The sequence below is a fragment of the Mobula birostris genome, chromosome 4 (assembly GCF_030028105.1).
Source record: "Mobula birostris isolate sMobBir1 chromosome 4, sMobBir1.hap1, whole genome shotgun sequence".
In the NCBI taxonomy this organism is placed as follows: domain Eukaryota; kingdom Metazoa; phylum Chordata; class Chondrichthyes; order Myliobatiformes; family Myliobatidae; genus Mobula; species Mobula birostris.
In genome coordinates, this window is record NC_092373.1 from 163,658,439 (window position 1) to 163,680,797 (window position 22,359).

Below are 22,359 nucleotides of genomic sequence, written 5' to 3' on the forward strand. Positions count from 1 at the left end.
ATCCAGTGTAACTGAGGCAGAACATCCAGTCAATATTAACTACTATGATTTGGATCTTGCTGTGTACAGATTATTGCTATGTTTCAATGTATAACAGTTCCCACACTACAAGAAGAGCACATTGAGAAGACCCCGAGGCAGTGACTAATTTAACATCTATCTTCCTTTCCTTTTCACTCTGCTGTTTGTTTTTCTTCCATTCCTTTTGGGGAACCCAGCAAGGATGGAAGCATTATGGAGCGGGTGGTGGAAATGAGCCTCTTGGTGGGTACTTCACTCAATGCAAAGTATCTGTGTTGTCAACCTGAGGGGATACAAGAGACTGCAGATGTTGAAATCTACAATCCTCTTGCTGGAGGAACTCAGAGAGCTGAGCAGCGTCTGCAGGGGAAGGGAACTGAAGCAGAGTTTTGACCCAGAGCACCAACATTTCTTCTATCCTAATGGATGTTCCTCAACCTGCTGAGTTCCTACAGCAAATAGTTATAAATCCTAGGATGTGCGTTGAAGCATCGGGGTGAATGCTGAAGGCAAGCAAGAGTTCAGCACTGACTGCCTGCTGTTTGATCGCCGCCGGAGAAGGGGCTTGAGTGCCCTAACGCTGTACGGCTCACCGCGACAGATGGGTGGGTCTCTGCGCTTGTGTGGTGCCTCTCTCTTTCGACGATGAAGGAGGATGTTACTGTGGTTCTGCCTTATGGGTTGGACTATTGCATTTATGGACAGTAGGCTTCTTCAGACTGATGGTTTTTATATTCTGTGTTTTTCACCCATTCCTTTCCTTTTGTTGTGTGAGGGGTGGCGGTTTGGTGCTGGAAGTTATTGTTGCATTTTGAGAGGGGAGAGGGTGGTTTGGGGTTGATGATCGGGATGCCATTCTTTACCGTGCGGGAGTCATTCTCTGAACAGCTTTCATGTTCCTTCTTTCTTTTGTGGCTATCCGGAGAATATACTATCTGGAGTTTTTTATGGAGACGTACTTTGATAATTAATGAACTTTTGAATCTTTGAAGAGGTTTTAAAGCATGATTGAAGGAATAGGGAGCCATCAGGCTTACAAAATTGATCATGTACAATTGGGAGTTGGCAGTAGAGGAATTATGTTCTAACCCGTTTATGATGTCTGAACACAAAAACAATTCTCTGTGATGTCAGTGTCCTGAAGAATATGCTGCAGCATTTAATGATTACTCTCTCTCTCTCAGTAATGCTGACATTGTATACCACACCTCCTGGAGTTGTATGCCATCCATGTATCTCCTGAACACGGCTTAAGAAATAGCATCTACTATATTAAACCACAGTGTAGGTTGAGTTCCCCTTAAGACATGATTCAGCCAATTCAATCATAGGGAGATGAGAATCTCTGTACCTGGCACCAGCTTTCCTGATTTCTTTTTGCAGTGCCTACAGCGGGTTTTTCTATTAAACTCAATACAGATTAATAACATGCATGATTACTGTATATCTGTTATTTGCATATACTCCCATTGCAGCAAGTCATATTGTGGTACAATTCCACTGTAACTCCAAGATACACATGCATTGTGTTGTGTCCAGCAAGTGGAGGTAGCAGAAAGGGGATTTTTATAATATCACTGTTGACTAGGGGAAAACTCGCAAAGTTTAGGATTTACATTTGAATTATCCAAGCCTCACATAGCCTCCAGTGCCTGATTCCGCTTCTATCTATGTAATTAAAATGTCTTGCTTGTAGCACGTCACATGCTTGCTATGTGGCCTGGCATATTAAACCTGTCAGAAGCAAAGAGAATCAAGTGTCACGCTTTACTGATTGGCTCACGTAAGAAAACTTACACTGATTCGCTGAACGGGAGAAATCGCAGAGTAACTCAACCTATGCAACGTCATCAGCTTGCTTGCACAGGCTGTTATCCCCAATCTTGTCACAGATTCACAATTCAGCAGAATAATTTGCCATCTACCGCATATTTATAATGCAGGAATCATGTATATAAATTAAATAGCGAGCACTACAATCACTAAACTTACCTAGAAAGTGCATCATCTCACATTTCAGTGTCCGCTGCCATTGCTCTCAGGGAATCCCATCGGTGCAAGGCAATGGTGGCCTGGTAGGGTTGAAGGCAGAACTCAGAGTTGCAATGGCATTTGATTCAGAAAGCACAGTGAAACTCTCCTACCCACAGAAATAAAGAAACCTAATGCCCCAAGGTTACACTGCCTGTGTTCCCAGCAGGGTCTCTCCATCATCCAAATGTCCTGTTCTGTTCTAACATATCAATGAAATATGAGTGTGATGATGCTGTTTTTGTTTTGGCTGGGATCACACACAACCCATTTGCCATTGTGAGCCAGTCTTGCAGTTCTTTCTAAGTTAAAAGGGGGATAATCGAGCTAAGAAGTATTTTGTATCTATTATCTGACAGTAATGCAACAGCATCTATATTGATAATACCTCTCTTCTCTATGCCTATGAAGCACATTTTAAGTATTACAGTGGTGCTAGAAAGTTCGTGAACCCTGTAGAATTTTCTCTATTTCTACGTAAATACGAGATAAAATGTGATCAGATCTTCAAATAAATCCTAAAACTCGATAGAGGACTTAATGAAATAAATAACACAAAAACATTATACTTGTTCATTTATTTATTGAGAAAAATGATCCAAATGATCCATTGTATCTGTTGGAAAAAGTACGTGAACCTCTGGGTAATACCTTCTATTTGGAGTCAGGTGTTCCAATCAATGAGATGAGATGGGAGGTGTGGGTTGAGGAGGTGCCCTGGCCAATAAAAAAGACAGACAAACTCAAGTTACTGACAGAGCCTGCTCTTCTCAAGAAAGATTTGTTTATGTGCACTATGATTCAATCAAAACAACTTTCAGAGGACCTTAGAAGAAGAATTGTAGAGATTGTAAAGAAAAGGCTACAAAAGCATTTCTAAAGACCTGAGTGTTCACCAGTTCACAGTAAGAGAAATTGTCTCCAAATGGAGGAAACACAATACTGTTGCTACTCTCCCTAGGAGTAGGCATCCTGCAAAAATCACACCAAGAGCACAATGTGTAGTGCTAAAGGAAGTGACAAAAAACCCAAGGGTAAGAGCAAAAGACGTGCAGAAATCTCTACAACTTGCTGACGTCTCTGTTCAAGTGTCCTCTATAAGAAAAACACCGAACAAGAATGGTGTTCATGGAAGGACACCATGGAGGAAACCACTGCTCTCCAAGAAAAAACATTGCTACACATCTCAAGTTTGCAAAAGACCACTTGGATGATCTACAATGCCTCTGGGACAATGTTCTGTGGACAGATGAGACAAAAGTTGAACTTATTGGCAGAAATGCCTCTGCTGTGTTTGGAAGAAAACTGGCACTGCATGCCAGCAGCCAGGACCTTCATCCCAACTATGTAGCATGGTGGAAGGAGCATCATGGTTTGGGGCTGCTTTGCAGCCTCAGGGCCTGGACAGCTTGCAATTGTTGAGGGAACAATGAATTCAAAATTGTATCAAGACATTTTACAGGAGAATGTCGGGGTAGCAATGTGTCACCTGAAGCTTAATAGAAGCTGGATAATGCAACAAGATAATGATTCAAAAGGCAAGAGTAGATCAACAACAGAATGGTTAAAAAGGAGACAATTAATTTTATGGAATGGCCGAGTCAAAGTCCTGACCTTAATCCTATAGAAATTTTGTGTAAGCAGTTCATGCAAGCCCACCAACATTCCAGAGTTGAAGCAGTTTTATAAGGAGGAATGGCCTAAAATTCCTTAAAGCTGTTCTGCAAGGGCTGATGAACAGTATTGGAAACGGTTATCTGAGGTTATTGCTGTACAAGGGATCATGCCAGTTACTGAAAGCAAAAGTTCACATACTTTTTCCAACAAATAGATGTAATATTTGATAATTTTTCTCAATAGATAAATGAACTAGCATAATGTTTTGTGTTATTTATTTAATTGGGTTCTCTTTATCTAGTTTTAAGACTTACATGAAGACCTGATCACACTTCAGCTCATATTTATGCAGAAATAGAGAAAATTCTACTGGGTTTGCAAACTTTCTAGCACCACTGCAAGTAAATTTGGGCTGTAATAATTTTTGATTGGGCTGTGGGTACAGAACCTCAGGTGACTATTGCATTTTTCTGCCACTGGCATGTGACAGACTGCAGGCAGGAAATGATATCAAAATTCCTCCACAGTTTCACAGAGATATCCACCCACCCCTCCTTTTTCTGTCCAATGTGCTTATGAAAGCCTATGACAGCTAATAAAAGAACAAGGTCTTCCTGTTAAATCAATGAGGCAGCCAAAATGCAATTTCAATTCAACCTCCAACTTTCACCACCAAGTGCTACAACATTGATGGGGATACCAACCTGATTTTGACCAATTTAAGACATTAAGATCTTGGTAGCAGCAATTCTTAAACAGTGAGCGTTATTTCGGTAATGCAGGCGAGCCAGACCTTCTTGAATCTCCCTTTGGCACAGAATTTACAATAAAATAAAATCCACGGAGACAAAACCCACTTCCTCTCAAGAGATCGAGGCTGTCTGGTCTTAATATTGTAGCATCACTTCCTGATGAGATCCTGTTGCTTTAATTGGTGGAGCAGTGCTGCAACAGTACTTAAGGTTACGTTTTCTCCTGAGGAATTTTGCGACAAATACTAGTGCCGGTTAAATCATTTCTATCCATTGATGTTGTCTTTGCAGAACCAAATATGTGACACGTATCTCTAAGTCATAGGGATTGTTTACACAAAGTGCCCTTTTAGTAAGTATTTTATGATCTATAAATATCTTGTAAATGGTTCATTGCAAGTGAAAGAAATCCAAAGGGTATGTTTTAGTAACTTGATTTTGCTACAGTGTTGCAGATATTCTTGACATTTCATTCAGTTCAGTATCACTGGAATACATTAAACCAGATTCATGACGTTATTCCTTTAGATTATGTTATAGGAGGACACTTCAAACCTTTGGACACTATTGCCTAGGAATTCATTACCAACAACAGTAATAAACTTACTTCATAGCCTGTTGCTTGCACTCTTAACTCCTAAATAGAACATAGAATAATACAGCACAGTACAGGCCCTTCGGCCCACAATGTTGTCCCGACCCTCAAACCCTGCCTCCCATATAAGCCCCCATGTTAAATTCCTCCATATACCTGTCTAGTGTCTCTTAAACTTCACTAGTGTATCTGCCTCCACCACTGACTCAGGCAGTGCATTCCACGCACCAACCACTCTCTGAGTAAAAAACCTTCCTCTAATATCCCCCTTGAACTTCCCACCCCTTACCTTAAAGCCATGTCCTCTTGTATTGAGCAGTGGTGCCCTGGGGAAGAGGCGCTGGCTATCCACTCTATCTATTCCTCTTATAATCTTGTACACCTCTATCATGTCTCCTCTCATCCCCCTTCTCTCCAAAGAGTAAAGCCTTAGCTCCTTAACTCCTGACATGTATTTCATTGACTGTGGTTGATAGCTGATGCACAACAGCATAAAAGAAGCAAATTCAATCCACTCTGTGCTGTACACTTCTCCTGAGAGACAGAACTTGGGAGAGTTGTGTAGCAGGTAATGTTACTCGATGTTATAATTACCCCTAAGGCTCTCCATTCATTCACTCTCTAAACGAAGAAAAACTTACCAGCTGTTTGTTCGCGATCCCATTCCTTCACAGACACGGCTACATTGTGAAGGAAATCCAGGAGAGAGAATCCTACCCTCATGGCAAATGTTCTGGATATTTCCTCTCCGTACTTCTGCACCGCTGAGCTTGCTGATACCAGTGATGAATTATTGCAGGGTGCCATTGCGGGAAGTGACAACGGCTCGGGGTCCATCCTGGGATAAAGTGGCTCTTGAGGTTCAAGCAGGTCATTAATGGATGAAATAAGGCCAGAGCAGTAATGAAGACAAGCCAAGAGAATTAGCTGATGACCACTATCTAATTTTACGTAGGTTTTCAATGATTTCCGCCTTACTTTTCAATTTCTATTCTTTTGGAGCACGGTGGGAATCTTCACTGAGGAAACATACCTTGTCTGTGCAGGTCATTCTGATTCCCACCGTTCATTGTACAGCTTTCCCCCGCCATCCGAAGGTACAGCGTTCCTATGAAATGGTTCGTAAGACGGAATGTCGGAAAGTGAAGAAGCAATTACCATTTATTTATATGGGGAAAATTTGTGAGCGTTCGCAGACCCAAAAAATAACCTACCAAATCATGCCAAATAACACACAAAACCTAAAATAACAGTAACATATAGTAAAAGCAGGAATGATATGATAATTACACAGCCTATATAAAGTAGAGATACTTTTCTATAATCATTGCTGCACTGTTCTCCGTAGCGAAAATCTCTCGCAAGCGCTCTTGGCAGAAACACTCTCTCCAGTAACCTTTAAGCTATGAAGCTGCCAAATCATACCAAATAACACATAAAAATACACAGCCTATATAAAGTAGAAATAATGTATGTACAGTGTAGTATCACTTACTGGAATTGGGAAATCAGCGCCGAACACACTGGTGATGGTGTGTTAGGCTGAGTCATCGGAGGTTGGGGTGGTGCAGTAGTCCCCAACCTCCGGGCCGCCGACAGATACTGATCCGCAGAGAAAGCAGTGGTGCTGCGGTAGCCGGGACGCACCCAGCACATCTTTAAGAAAAAAGCCGAAATAAACAAGCTAATTAATGAGGTGCCGCCCGGCATGTAATTGTCGGCCCAGATCGGAGGCGACGCAATCGGCAATCGCCTCTGATCTGGGCCAACATTTATGTGCCTGGCGGCACCTAATTAATTAGCTTGTTTATTTTGGCTTTTTTCTTAAAGATGTGCTGGGTGCGTCCCAGCTACCGCTGCATTCTCCGCGGCAATGTATCGGTCCACGGCTCAGGGGTTGGGGTGATGGGACACTGGGGTGTCATCTCATCGTCTGTTTCCGTCAGGGCAGTCAGGTCATCTTCTTCTATGTCTGCCTGCCTGCCTCAATGTCGAGGTTCGTCGTCTGCTGTGGCTGATGTGGAAGGCTTGAAAAACGACAGTATGCTTGACTGCTTAGCTTCGCATATTTTTCTATCATCTCATGCAGTTGCTTCATGTTCAGTTCCTGGACAACTTCACTTTTGGTCTGTTCACTACTGCATTCGGTTTCGATTGTTATCCTCTCCTGTTGCCAAAACCTCTTCAACATCATCTTCGTCAACTTCCACAAGCCTAATTCACTTTGTCCTTACTTCGTTCACCACGATTGAAATGCTTAATTATGTCTAGTTTTACGCTAAGTGTAACACCCTTACAAGCTCTTTTAGGCTTTTCTGATCCTTAGAACTCATCTTGAAACGGCTGCTCACAGGCATGTGTTTAAGCAATGCCGGCGAGAATGCCGTTCCGGGGGAGGAGCTTCGCTGCTTGGGTCACGTGCTGCCTTTTACTGCGCGTTGCCTTTTTTCGTAACAGTGAAAAGATCTTCTGTTAGCGAAAATAGGTAACTAATGTAGGTCTTTCATAACAGCGAGCTTTCATAAAGTGAATGTTCAAAAAGCGGGGCACACCTGTATAGACACATTGAATGGCATTGTTTTCATCAATTGACACTGACAGAATCTGTACTCTCTTCTTTTCTGTCTTCCAGTCAAATAAGGTACCTGTTGTGCAACCATGCCACGCAGTTCACCCTCTCACCCCTCTCATCACATACAGCGATGAGCACTTCACGCTGGGATCTCATCCGACACAAATCCCCACAGACACCAGCTCCAAGAGAGGTGAGGAATCTCCCATGCAAAGTTTGACTGAACCTGAATATAAAGAAGGTAATATAGCAAATGTGTTATTTTTAACATCTGTTCATAATCGGGGAATTAAAGCTATAGGATTGTTTTCTTTGGTGCAAAGGAGATGGAGGGGGAGGCATAATTGAGGCATGCGACTCATTATGAAAATGAGTCAATGTAAACAGGAAGGGCTCATTTCCCTCGATTGAGAGGTTAGTAACTGGGCAGCATAAATTTAAGATAAACACGAGAAAGTCTGCAGAAGCTGGAAATCCAAAGCAGCACACACAGAGTGCTGCAGAACCTCAACAGGTCAGGCAACATCTATGGAAATGAATACACAGTCAATGTTTTGGGCCAAAAACCTTCTTCTGGACTGAACTGGAAGGGGGAAGATGCCAGAATAAAAAGGTGGGGGAGGGAAAGGAGATAGCCAAATGTGTGGGAAAAGTAAAGGGCTGGGGAGGAGACTGGACCATAGGAGAAAGGGAAGGAAGAAGGGACCCAGGGGAAATAATAGGCAGGTGAGAAGAGGTTGAAGGTCAGGGTGAGGATTAGAGGAAGGGGGAGGGGGTGCTATGAAAAAATAAATTACCGAAAGAAGTTGATATTCATGTGATCAGGTTGGCAGTACCCAGAAAGAATATAAGAGGGTGGAGGAGCAACACAAGGGTGGACTCATCTTGGCAGAAGAGGAGACCATGAGCTGACATATTGGAATGGGAATGGGAATCAGAATTAACATGTATGGCCACTGGGAAGCTCTGCTTTTGACAGATGGAGCAGAGGTGCTCGACAAAGCAGTCCCCCAATTTATAACAGGTCTCACCAACGTAGAGGAGGCTGCCTTGGGAGCACCAGACACAATAGATGACCCCAGCAGATTCGCAGGTGAAGTGTTGCCTCACCTGGGAGGACTGTTTGGGGCCCTGAATGGAGATGAGGGAGGAGGTGAATGGGCAGGTGTAATGCTAAGGGATAAGTGCTGGGTGGGAGATTCGTGGCTAGGGATGAATGGACAAAGGAATTGTGGAAGGGGTAAAAGAATTAGGGAGAAGTTAAGAAAAATCTGTTTCACTCAATAAATAATGGAGATGTGGAACTCACTGTCTTAAAAGTTGGTAGAGGCAGGAAGCTTCACCATGTTTAAATAGTATTTGGAAGGGCTGAAATATGTAGGACACTATTCTGTGAAGCTTCTGCATCGCTGTTCCAGTGATACAGGTTCAATCCTGATCCTCCCCTGCCGTCTGTGTGGAGCTTGCACATTCCTCCATGTGGACTTCTCCTCGGTACTCTGGATTACGTGTCTTAGCCCCCACACTACCCTGCATTCCAAGGATGGGAGGGTTGGTAGATGGGAGTTTGGCATTCACACTCGGCACAGACATTTGACTAAAGAGCCTGTTTGTGGTCGACACTGTTCTATGTCAATCTATCTATGTTAGTAATCTGCAATAAATTGCCCCAAGTGCATGGATGAATGATAGGATCTGGGCAGTGCTGATGGGAAGATGACGAGAATAATTTACAAGGAAAATTAGTGGTGAATGGGATTGCTCTGTGAGCCAACATCAGCTTGATCGACTGAGATTTCCTTCTTCTATGTCGGAAGGAAAAGTAAAAATCAAGGTCTGTGAACTAAAGAGTAATACAGCATAAAGATAGACATTAAATCCAGATTACCTATGATAAATGAGAAGTTTGAACAACTTGCCAAGAACTGTCTTCGCCATGAAACTTCAAGGAAGTCTAATCTCCAAGTAAAATAGATCGCAGGTGTTGGTTGACAAGATCAACACCAGAAGAAATAAGAACGATGCTGACTTGCTGCTGCCTACTTTTCCACAGCTGCACTGAGTGATGTGGGATCTGCTGAAGTTATCTCAGAGTCATTCCAATCTGTTCTAAAATATGCTTCAAATCCAGAAACTGATTCGCTGGAGCAAAGGTATCTTGAAAGAAATAGTTGCTTAACTCCAAAACTCTGTTGCTCTGCAGTAGTGAAAGTACCAGTGATGAACAGTACTGGGTCTTGCCTGTTGTGGGTAGAGCAGCTGAACAAGCACAGAGTGCCACCATCACAGGAAGAGGCCAGAGAGGAAGTAGTGTTTACATGCTGCACGCAGACTAAATAAAGAGCAGGGTTGCCTGTTTTGAGAGTGTTGTGTGTACGTGCATGCATGCAAGTGTGGGTATGTGTGTGTGAGCTTGCGTTCCTGTGTGCTTGGTTGTGTGTATTCCTGTGTGTAATCATACATTGGTGTTTTCACATGTATGTTCACGTGCATTCAAGTGTATGTGATGGATACTTTCCTTTGTGTGGCAGATGGTCATCATATTCATATTATGTATGAATATGATGAATATATGCCTATGTTCATGTACGTGGGCATTCACATGTTTATGGTCATGTGTGCATTTGTACACATACGTGTGTGTGTATGTGCATGATGCATGGGTAGGTGCACATGTTCTTGTGTGTGCATGTGGAGTGCATGCATGTTGATGTGTGGTTGTGTGGGCATGCAAGGTGTGTGTCTAATCCTCGATTGCTCAGCGAGTTACTGCACCATCTGTTGTGGCAGAGACTCGGGCGGATGGGGTTAAATCCTTCTTGCTGCTCTCAGCTGAACTGCAATAAAATGCCATTATTGTCTAAAGAAGGAATTCTTCCCATTGCCGGTTATCCAATGATCCACTAGGGAATGCTGAACTGCGAGCAATTGGTCAGTGAAATCACTGCTTTTCATGCAAATGAGGCTATGCTATGTATCTGGTCACACAAAGAAAAATGGCCATTTGATGGTCAAGCGGAGGATTGATAGCATCTATGGTTCAAGACAATGTATAAAGCAGAAGGTGGATAGAATAGACTAAACTGTACTATACTGGAAGAATAGCTTGGTTGAATTTTTTCTTCATTCATACTTGGAATGAAGGCATCACTGGCAAGATCAGCATTATTGCCCAATCCCAATTGTCCTTGAAACTGTGATCGTGATCACCCTCTTGCGTCTCTGCAGCCCTCATGTGAAGGTACTCCCACAGTGCTGTTGGGTGTGGAGCTCCAGGACTTAGATGCAATGATAATGAACGAATGACAGCATATTTCCAAATCCAAATGGCGTACGGCCTACAGGTGCCCTTGTCCTTTTCGATCTGAGGGGTTGCGTAGAAACAAGCCTGGTTGAGTGATATTGTGCTATTGTCAATGTTACCCCCCCTGTAGCCATTGTATACTGGAGATGAATTTAAGGTGGTGGATGGTTGCCAATCAAGTGGGCTGCTTTGTCCTAGATGGTGTCAAACTATTGATGCTTGTTAGGCTGTTCTCGTCTATTTAGATAGAAAGTATTCCATTGCACACCTCCCAAACTTTGTAGATTGTGTAAAGAATTAGCCTCTGGCATGCTCTTATAGCCACAGTGGCTGGTCCAGATGAGTTTCTGTGTGCTATAATGATCTTATAGGATGTTAATTGTGATGGAACAGTGATGGTAATGTCAGGACCAGACATCATAGACTTCTTATTGTCCATGAGCACTTCCCGTCATCTTTGCATGAAACTTACACATCATCAAAGATCAAAATAAATTCATTATCAAAGAACACCTGTGTCACCATATACATCCCTGAGATTCATTTTCTTGCGGGCATACTCAATAAATCTATATAACAGAATCAATAAAAAATTGCACCAATTTGGGCGTTCAGCCAGTGCGCAGAAGACAGCAAGCTGTGCAAATACAAAAATCAAGGCACAATTGCGCAAGCACGTGGATGTCAGCCAGTTAGAACAGCGAGAAGAGTTTAAAGGGAGATGGAAATTTCTTCAGCGGTTTGATCAAGGCACGACTGCAGATGGTAGTTTGCCTCCCAGGTGCCAGGGTCCGGGTTGTTGTTGATCGCTTCTATGATATCCTGAAGTGGGAAGGAGAACAGCCAGAGGTCGTGGTACATATTGGTATCAACGACCAATATGTAGAAAAAGGGAGGAGGTCCTGAAAACAGACTACAGGGAGTTAGGAAGGAAATTGAGAAGCAGGACCGCAAAGGTAGTAATCTCGGGATTACTGCCTGTGCCATGTGACAGTGAGTATAGGAATAGAATAAGGTGGAGGTTAAATGCGTGGCTGAGGGATTGGAGCAGGGGGCAGGGATTCATATTTCTGGATCATTGGGACCTCTTTTGGGGCAGGTGTGACCTGTACAAAAAGGATGGGTTGCACTTGAATCTGAGGAGGACCAATATCCCAGCAGGGAGGTTTGCTAAGGCCGTTGGGGAGAGTCTAAATTAGAATTGTTGGGGGGTGGGAACCGAACTGAAGAGACGGAGGAAGAGGCGGTTGGCTCACAAATAGAGAAAGCTTGGAGACAGTGCGAGGGGAAGCATAGGCAGGTGATAGAGAAGGGACATGGTCAGACCAACTGTTTGAGATGTGTCTATTTTAATGCAAGGAGTACAGGTTTCTCCTGCCATCCAAAGGTAGAGCGTTCCTATGAAACGGTTTGTAAGCTGGAATGTCGTAAAGTGAAGAAGCAATTACCATTTATTTATATGGGAAAAATTTGTGAGCGTTCCCAGACCCAAAAATAACCTACCAAATCATGCCAAATAACACATAAAACCTAAAATAACAGTAACATATAGTAAAAGCAGGAATGATATGATAAATACACAGTCTATATAAAGTAGAAATACTTCTCTACAATCATTGCCACACTGTTCTCCGTAGCGAAAATCTCACGCAAGTGCTGTCAGCAGAAACACTCTCTCCAGTAACCTTTAAGCTATAAAGCTGCCAAATCATACCAAATAACACATAAAAATACACAGCCTATATAAAGTAGAAATAATGATTGTACAGTGTAGTATCACTTACGGGAATTGGGAAGACTGTGCTGAGCACACTGATGAAAGTGTGTTAGGCTGAGTCGTCGGAGGTTGGGGTGGTGCAGTGGCCCCCACCCTCCAGGCCGCCGACCGATACCGATCCGCGAAGCATGCAGGGGTACAGCGGTAGCCGGGACGCACCCAGCATATCTTTAAGAAAAAAGCCGAAATAAACAAGTTAATTAGGTGCTGCCCAGCACGCAAATGTCGGCCCAGATCAGAGACGAATCGCCTCTGATCTAGGCCGACATTTACATGCTGGGCGGCACCTAATTAATTAGCTTGTTATTTCAGCTTATTTCTTAAAGATGTGCTGGGTGTGTCCCGGTTACCCCTGCATTCTTTGCAGCCCGGTATCGGTCTGCGGCTCGGATGTTGGGGTGGTGGGACATCGGTGTGTCATCTCATCGATCAGGGAAGGCAGGTCATCTTCTTCTATGTCTGCCTGCATCAATGTCGAAGGTTGAGGTTTGTCGTCTGCTGTGGCTGATGTGGACGGCTGCTTGACTGCTTAGCCTTGCGCATTTTTCTATCATACAGTTCTTTGTAAGCACTCAAACCATCCTGCAAATTTGCCCTAAGTCTATGTACCCTTTCAAAATTAAAGTCATACTTTATCATTGCAGCGAAAATCTCACGCAGTTGCTTCATGTTCAGTTCCTGGACGACTTCACTTTCGGTCCGTTTGCTACTGCATTCGGTTTCAATTATTATCCTTTCCTCTTCCAATTGCATCAGCTCTTCATCTATCAGTTCTTGGTCATGGGATGCCGAAACCTCTTCAACATCATCTTCATCAACTTCCACAAGCCAAACTCACTTTGTCCTTGCTTCGTTCATCACGATCGAAACTCTTGATTATGTCTAGTTTTACGCTAAGTGTAACACCCTTATGAGATCTTTTAAGCTTTTCCGATACTGTACCTCAGAACTCATCTTGCTAATGGATGCTCACAGGCACATGCTTAAGCAATGCCATTCCGGGGGAGGAGCTTGGTTGCTCGGGGCGTGCTGCCTTTTATCGCGCGCTGCCTTTTTTCGTAACAGTGAAAACACCTTCTGTTAGCGAAAACAGGTAACTAATGTAGGTCTTTCGTAACAGTGAGGTTTCGTAAAGCGAACGTTTGAAAAGCGGGGGACACCTGTATTATGAGCAAAGCGGATGAGTTTAGAGTGTGGATCAGTACCTGGAGCTATGATATTGTGGCCATTACAGAGACTTGGATGGCTCAGGGGCAGGAATAGTTACCTTGAGTGCCAGGCTTTAGATGTTTCAGAAAGGACAGGGAAAAGAGGTGGGGGCATGGCACTGTAGATCAGAGATAGTGTCCTGGTTGCAGAAAAGGAGGAAGTCATGGAGGGATTGTCTGCTGAGTCTCTGTGGGTGGAAGTTAGGAACAGGAAAGGGTCAATAACTCTACTGGGTGTTTGTTGTAGACCACCCAATAGTAACAGGGACATCAAGGAACTGATAAGGAGACAGATTCTGGAAAGATGTAATAACAACAGATTTATCATGGTGGGCGATTTTAACTTCCCAAATATCGACTGGCATCTCCCTAAAGCCGGGGTTTCGATGGGGTGGAGTTTGTTAGGTGTGTTCAGGAAGGTTTCGTGACACAATATGTAGATAAGCCCACAAGAGGAGAGGCTGTACTTGATCTTGTATTGGGAAATGAACCTGGTCAGGTGTCAGATCTCGCAGTGGGAGAGCATTTTGGAGATAGTGATCACAATTCTAACTCCTTTACCATAGCACTGGAGAGAGATAGGAACAGACAAGTGAGGAAAGCGTTTAATTGGAGTAAGGGGAAATATGAGGCTATCAGGCAGGAACTTGGAAGCATAAATTGGGAACAGATGTTCTCAGGGAAATGTACGGAAGAAATGTGGCAAACGTTTAGGGGATATTTGCGTGGAGTTCTGCATAGGTACATTCCAATGAGACAGGGAAAGGATGGTAGGGTACAAAGGCTGTTGTAAGTGTAGTCAAGAAGAAAAGAAAAGCTCAAAAAACTAGGTAATGGTAGAGATCTAGAAGATTTTAAAGCGAGCAGGAAGGAGCTTAAGAATGAAATGAGGAAAGCCAGAAGGGGCCATGAGAAGGCCTTGGCGAACAGGATTCAGGAAAACCCCAAGGCATTCTCCAAGTATGTGAAGAGCAAGATGATAAGATGTGAGAGAATAGGACCAATCAAGTGTGACAATGGAAAAGTGTGTATGGAACCCGAGGAGATAGCAGAGGTACATAATGAGTGCTCTACTTCAGTATTCACTACGGAAAAGGATCTTGGTGATTGTAGGGATGACTTACAGTGGACTGAAAAGCTTGAGCATATGAATATTAAGGAAGAGGATGTGCTGAAGCTTTTGGAAAGCATCAAGTTGCATAAATCACCGGGACCGGACGAGATGTATCCTAGGCTACTGTGGGAAGCGAGGGAGGAGATTGCTGAGCCTGAGGTGATGTTCTTTGCATCATCAATGGGGACGGAGAGGTTTCAGAGGATTGGAGGATTCAGGATGTTGTTCCCTTATTCAAGAAAGAGAGTAGAGATGGCCCAGGAAATTATAGACCAGTGAGTCTTACTTCAGTGGTTGGAAAGCTGATGGAGAAGATCCTGAGAGATAGGATTTATGAACATTTGGAGAAGTATAATATGATTAGGAATAGTCAGCATGGCTTTGTCAAGGGCAGGTCATGCCTTACGAGCCTGATTGAATTTTTTGCTTATGTGACTAATCACATGGATGAAGGTAGAGCAGTAGATGCAGTGTATATGGATTTCAGCAAGGCATTATAAGGTACCCCATGCAAGGCTTATTGAGAAAGTAAGGAGGCATGGGATCCAAGGGGACATTGCTTTGTGGATCCAGAACTGGCTTGCCCACAGAAGGCAAAGAGTGGTTGTAGACAGGTCATACAGCTGTGTGCTTCAGGGAGGCTGGTCATCAGCTGTGTGCTTCAGGGATCTGTTCTGGGACCTGTACTCTTTGTGATGTTTATAAATGACCTGGATGAGGAAGTGAAGGGATGCGTTAGTGAATTTGTTGATGACACAAAGGTTGGGGGTGTTTTGGATAGTGTGGAGGGCTATCAGAGGTTACAGTGGGACATTGATAGGATGCAAAACTGGGCTGAGAAGTGGCAGATGGAGTTCAACCCACAGAAGTGTGAGGTGGTTCATTTTGATAGGTCAAATATGAGGGCAGAGTATAGTATTAATGGTAAGACTCTTGGCAGTGTGGAGGATCAGAGGCATCTTGTGGTCTGAGTCCGTAGGACACTCAAAGCTGCTGCACAGATTGACTCTGTGGTTACGAAGGCATACGGTGCATTGGCCTTTATTAATCGTGGGATTGAGTTTAGGAGCCGAGAGATAATGTAGCAGCTATATAGGATCCTGCTCAGTCGCCACTTGGAGTACTGTGCTCAGTTCTGGTCGCCTGACTACAGGAAGGATGTGGAAACCATAGAAAGGGTGCAGAGGAAATTTACAAGGATGTTGCCTGGATTAGTGAGCATGCCTTATAAGAATAGGTTGAGTGAACTCGGCTTTTTCTCCTTGGAGCGATGGAGGATGAGAGGTGACCTGATAGAGGTGTATAAGATGATGAGAAACCTTGATTGTGTGGATAGTCAGAGGCTTTTTCCCAGGGCTGAAATGGCTAGCATGAGAGTACACAGTTTTCAGGTGCTTTGAAGTACGTACAGAGCAGATGTCAGGGTAAGTTTCTTTTGCAGAGAGTGGTGAGTGCATGGAATGGGCTGCTGTTGACGGTGGTGGAGGCAGATAGGATAGGGTCTTTTAAGAGAGTTCAGGAAAGGTACATGGAGCTTAGAAAAATAGAGGGCTATGGGTAATCCTAGGTAACTTCTAAGGTAGTGACATGTTCGGCACAGCTTTGTGGGCTGAAGGGCCTGTATTGTGCTGTTGGTTTTCTGTGTTTCTCTGTAAAAAGAAAGAAATAATAGTAATAATAAATAAATAAGCAATAAATATCAAAAGCATGAGATGAAGAGTCCTTGAAAGTGAGTCCATTGGTTGTGGGAACATTTCAATGACGGGGCAAGTGAAATTGAGTGACATTATCCCCTTGGGTTGAAGAACCTGATGGTTGAGTGATAGTAATTGTTCCTGAACCAGGTGGTGTGAGTCCTGGGCAGCCTGTACCTTCTTCTTGATGGCAGCAGCAAGAACAGAGCATGTTCTGGGTGGTGGGTGTCCCTGATGGCGGATGCTCCTTTTCTGCAACAGCATTTTAAGTAGATATGCTCCCTCCCCCTCCTGTCCTCTCCTATCATTTCAGATCTCCCCCATCCCCTCCCACTTTCAAATCTCTTACTAACTCTTCTTTCAGTTAGTCCTGACGAAGGGTCTCGGCCCGAAACGTCGACTGTACCTCTTCCTAGAGATGCTGCCTGGCCTGCTGCGTTCACCAGCAACTTTTATGTGTGTTGCTTGAAATTCCAGCATCTGCAGATTTCCTCGTGTTTGCGTAGATATGCTGAATGTTGGGGGTGGGGCGCTTTACACGTGATGGGCTGGGCTGTATCCACTACCATTTGTAGGATTTTCCATTCCAGGGTTTTGGTGTTTTCATGCCAGGCTGTGATGCAGCCAGTCAATGTACTCTCAACCACGCATCTACAGAAGTTAGTCAAAGTTTCAGGTGTCTGGCCGAATCTTTGCAAAGGCATAAGGAAGTAGAGCCACTGCCAGGCTTTCCTCATAATTCACGCCAGGATTGTTTTGGGTGCCAAGGAATTGTGAGGGGAATGGAGCATCGTGGAGTTATTAGCAAATATCTCTTATGTTGAAAGGTCATTGATGGAGGAGTGGAGCTTGTTTGTGCCCAGGAACTATCCTAAATTTCTGCTACATTGATCTTCTGGGGTTTAATTTTGGATTATCGAAACATCGCAATATCCTCTATTAATCATAATCCTCTTTCTTTGAGTGAAATGTGACCCACCTCTTTGGATCGTTTTTGCCTTGATGCCCATTTGTATGGATTTGCAATGGCTCGTTACCTGAGAATGGTGTAAAGCAGTATAAATGTCGAGGAAAGTTAAGCATAATTTTTTTTTGGCATAGAAAGCAGCTAAATATTAAATTGATTTATTATTGTCACAAGTACTGAGTTACAACGATTTTTTTTGCATATTGATCATACGAATCAATTCATTACAACAGTATATTGAGGTAATACAAGGTCAAACAATAACAGTGAAGAGCAGAGTGTTACAGTTGCAGAGAAAGTGCAGCGTAGATAGACAATAAAGTGCAAGGTCAAGAGTGAGATCGAGAGTCCATGTTGTCATACCAGTGAACAAAAAACATAAGAAGAGCAGTTGAAACAGGATTTCAGAAGGGGAAAGAAGAATTCAGCTTGCTTTTCAATCCTATGCCTCTTGTTTTCCTTAAAATCCTAAAGTCTCTGTTTTGAATTTCTATGGCTGTCTTAGATAGAATTTACTTCACTGAAGAAAACGCTTCTGGGTGAAGGAACTTATTCTAATTTCCAATCTGTATTTTGAGTCTGTGACCATTGGTTCTAGACCCTCCAGCCAGGGATAATATCATTCCCCCCCCCCCCACTGAACCTGTGAGATTCTGTAAACTCACTAGAGCACAAACTTATGTTTGCTTAATGGCACAGCAGTTAGTGGTACTACTCCGCAGCTCCAGTGACTGATCTCAGCCTCTGCCTCTGTAGAGTTTGCATGTTCTCCCTGTGACTGTGTGGGTTTCCGCTGGTGCTGTATAAACTATCTGTGGTGTGGGTGGATGGCAAAAGAATCAGAGGAATTGATGGGAAAGTGTGAGAAAGTAGGTTACAGGGAAATAAGTGAGGGGAAATTGCTTTGCACTGTGAGTTGGAACATATTTGATCGACTAAATGCCTTTCTTTTATGTTTAAATAGATTTCAATAGGTACATTTAATGTCAGAGAAATGTATACAATATACATCCTGAGATACTTTTTTCTTCACAAACATCCACGGAAACAAAGGAATGCCCCAAAGAGTGAATGACAGTTAAATGTCAGAACCCCAACACCCCCTCCATCTCCCCCTTCCCACTCATAAGCAGCAGCAAAGCAATGGCACCCCTACCAAATACTCAAGCGTGCGGCAAAGCATCAGTAAAGACACAGACTTGCAGTACCCCAAAGACTACTCGTTCACCCGGTATTCGACATACCACAGGTTCTCTCTCTCTCCCTAATAAGGGAAAAAGAGGTGTCCCCGTTTCACAGCAAGAGGGGAGACATAACAAAAGAACTCACTGATTTATGGTGTTAAAAGTCTGTTGCGTTGCTTTTTCCGAGCTCTGTGCCCTAAGAACTCGGGTCCCTGGGCACACAGCCAGCAGCCAGCTCGCTGCTTTTGATCTTCCGTGTACTCCCACGACACATCAGGCAAAGGCACCGGCCCTGAATCCGCCCCGCCTCCAGAGCCACAAAAATTCGGCACCCTGAAGGCTCGCTAGTCCTCCAAGCCACATCCTTAGCATATCGAAAAGCAGCAGGTGTGCGGCCCTGACAGTGGGTCCCATTTCTGCGAAGAACCGAAGTCAGCATGTAACTCCAGGTCAGGGTCTTCAAAAGAACCTTGAAAGGGGGAAAAACAGATATCAAAGGTAGAAATAAAGCTGCTTCCAAAGATGCAAGCGAAGGAGTCGCCGTTGGGTGCCATCATCCTCCGAAGCTCCTCATGTCATAAGAAGATATTTATGGAATATGAAAGCCTCCCCACCCCATCCCAAGAATCAAACTGGTGAACCTGGTCACACCCCCTCTTTTTCAAGTATATCCATTCTTAGGTAGAGAGATGAGATCTGTACACAATACACCAGGTGCAGTCACGACCAGGCCCCATATACTTGTAATTTCATGAAAACATCTTTATTCTTGCACTCAACCATTCTTGCAATAAATGGCTACATCCCACTTACTTCCCTAACTGTTTGTTGCACCAGCAGGTTGAATTCGGGGCCACCCGAGTCCCTCAGAACACTAGGACCTTACAGTGCCCAATGACTTAAAAAAATCTCTGCATTCATACTCTTTTCCCTCAAGATGAATGAAGCTCACATTTTTCCACATTGTATCTACCCCCCATGTCCTTGCACACTCACTTAACCTGTAGATATTCTCCAAAAGCCACCCCCACCCCCACAGTCTCCTCATAACTCACATTGGTTCCCAGCCTAATATCATCAGATCATCAGCAAGTTTGGATAAATTATCCTTGGTCCACGCGTCCAAACCATTGATGTGAATTGCAAATATCTAGAGCCAAGTATCAATCCCAGCAGCAGTTCATGAGTGACACTCTTCCAAAAGTGGCCTGTTCTGTTCTCCCAATAGTGTGAGTCCCCACTTAATGGAACAACGTAGAAATAAATGTCCGCACAAGATCAGTGCATGAGAGTTGGCCATTGCACTTGTAGCTCTGCTGTTGATTGGTGGAGAAAATGCTCATTAATAATTGTAGTACACTCTGAGGTGAAATGCTCCTTCTTCTCGTCAGATTGGAACTCACTGACTGTATGGATAATGGAAAGAAGTTTCAGAATGGAATTGAAGGAAATAATTTTAAATCAGCAAATCAACGCCTGGGGAAGGGAGTAAACTATAGAGAGGTGACAAGGACATGGTGGCCACGTATTCTCCCTCTGTGTGGGATGGATTCTGTTATTTTATGGTCTGAGGTGGCCTGATATGGTTTCATTCTCAGGCAGTTGCCTACCAGGAAGTATGTGTTGGCGCTATGGGGGAAGGAGAATTTAATATGAGAAATCACTGCCATCTATGGACTTCCTAGGGGGACATTTTCAGGTATACCATAAAATGCAAAGGTCTGTTTGGGATTAAAGCCCTGTTTTAATCCTACCAGGCACTTCTGAAAGCTCTAGGGCTTCGTGTTCGTGGGTTGTCAGCAGAGAGAGTTCTCCCGGCAGAGCTTTGGATGTTAAATACTACACATGCAAAACTATTTGACCTTGAAGCCCTAAGGAATCAGCTTGATGAAGAGCTTAGTATGAGCTGGAGTGACAATCGTGAGGCAAATGAATCATATCAAGTGTTAGCATTAAGGGACTGAAAATGGTTCTTAATTAACGGCTGATCCTGTAAAGTTGCAGGTGGTGGAAAACCCCATGTCTTGAAAGAGAGAAAACTGACACCCAGCCTTGTAATGTTTTGTAGCCAATGTGTATTCCTTTCTCTGTATCTGGGAATCACAAACAGGGAACTGAAAAGCAATTGTACTGGGAAGCTAGGAAGTTGAAATCATTCATTTCAGATTGTCAACATGCCAACAGAAGATTTAATTTAGCATTCTAAGTGTCAAAGTCATTGCTTTCAACGGCCTTGGCGGTGTGTCAGTGTGTTTGTGTGTGTGTGTGTGTGTGTGTGTGTGTGTGTGTGTGTGTATGTGTGCGTGCACATACATGTGCATGTGTCTTTTTTATAGCCAGTCAGAGAAACTGCAGCATTTTAATTTTGGTTCCTTTAGGGAATAGTAACAAGGAAACGGTTGCAAATGCCAGGAAAATTAGAATTGAATTTTTATTTTCTTCCATTGCACACACTGCACTGTGACAAAGCATGAAAAGGCAAACTGATACACCCTTTCATAACTAGATGACACACTCATTAGTGAAGATTAAGACGTCACATCTATCAAGAAGAGAAAATGAAAAATAATTGTAGCAAGCTGCAGCCTATAAAAATTCAGTTAGGATTGTTTTGCTACAGAAAAGATCTGTTTTGGTTTCCTTCTTAACTCCTACAATTTCTCTCCTGCAATTATTTTGCTGATGAATACATTCCTTTGTATAAATTACTAAAAGATGTCAAGAAAGCTTAAAGGATTATATTCAGTTTTTATCAATCTTGCAAGCTGCTATTCCATTTAATTGACTTTTCTTAGAAAATAATGTCTCTGCCAGGAAACACCTGTGTAAAGGAAAGTAGATAGATTTATATTTATATAGTTGAATGGGCAATCTTCTGAAGATCTCAGGGGGTCGAACAGTATCTACAGGAACTGTTGATATTTTGTGTTGAATCCTGCATCGTTTAACAATTTCCAGACGTTCCAAAGCACCTGATTGCCAATTGTACAGTTTTGAAGTGTAATCTCTGTTGTAACACTGGATGTAGGGCAGCCAGTTTGCACAGAGCAAGTTCACCAAACAGCAATGTAATAACGGAAAAACAAAAGACTGCAAGAAAATGCTGGAATCTGAAGCAACACACAAGATACTGGAGAAACTCAGGGAGTCAGGCAGCATTTGTGAGGCAAAATGGACAGTTGATGTTTTGGATCATGAGTCTTCATCTGGTCTTGGACTGAACATAATTCACCAATGTAATAATAAGAGATAATCAATTTTTCACGGTTTTGGTCAAAGGATATACACTCAGTAGCCACCAATTTATTAGGTACACCTGTTCGTTAATGCAACTAACTAATCAGCCAATCATGTGGCAGCAACACAATGCATAAAAGCATACAAGCATGGTCACGAGGCTCAGTTGTTGTTCAACCCAAACATCAGAATGCGGAAGAAATGTGATCTAAGTGACTTTGCCTGTGAAATGATTGTTGGTGCCAGATGGGGTGGTTTGAGTAACTGCTGATCTCCTAGGATTTTC

General features: G+C 43.3%; 1 protein-coding gene and 1 long non-coding RNA gene across 7 annotated transcripts in view; one reads left to right on the top strand and one right to left on the bottom strand.

Moving 5' to 3' along the window:
- Window positions 1-4,531, bottom strand: part of LOC140196720 (uncharacterized) — a 42,186-nt gene extending 37,655 nt beyond the window's left edge. For both annotated transcript variants that reach the window (XR_011885790.1, XR_011885791.1), the window contains exons 1-2: window positions 4,374-4,531; window positions 2,014-2,093 (exon numbers count right to left, since the gene is read on the bottom strand). This is a non-coding gene — a long non-coding RNA (uncharacterized lncRNA). The remainder of the gene's footprint in view (window positions 1-2,013; window positions 2,094-4,373) is intronic.
- The window catches only part of lef1 (lymphoid enhancer-binding factor 1), a 174,870-nt gene that overhangs the window by 72,225 nt on the left and 80,286 nt on the right, over window positions 1-22,359 (top strand). For 3 of the 5 annotated variants that reach the window (XR_011885787.1, XM_072256388.1, XM_072256386.1), the window contains exon 4: window positions 7,649-7,829. Coding sequence is in view for 4 of the 5 variants with exons in the window: in XM_072256388.1 (XP_072112489.1) it covers window positions 7,649-7,829 (181 nt within the window). In the remaining variant the exon portion in view is untranslated. The remainder of the gene's footprint in view (window positions 1-7,648; window positions 7,830-22,359) is intronic. The other 2 variants (XM_072256389.1, XM_072256387.1) reach the window with 1 other exon arrangement.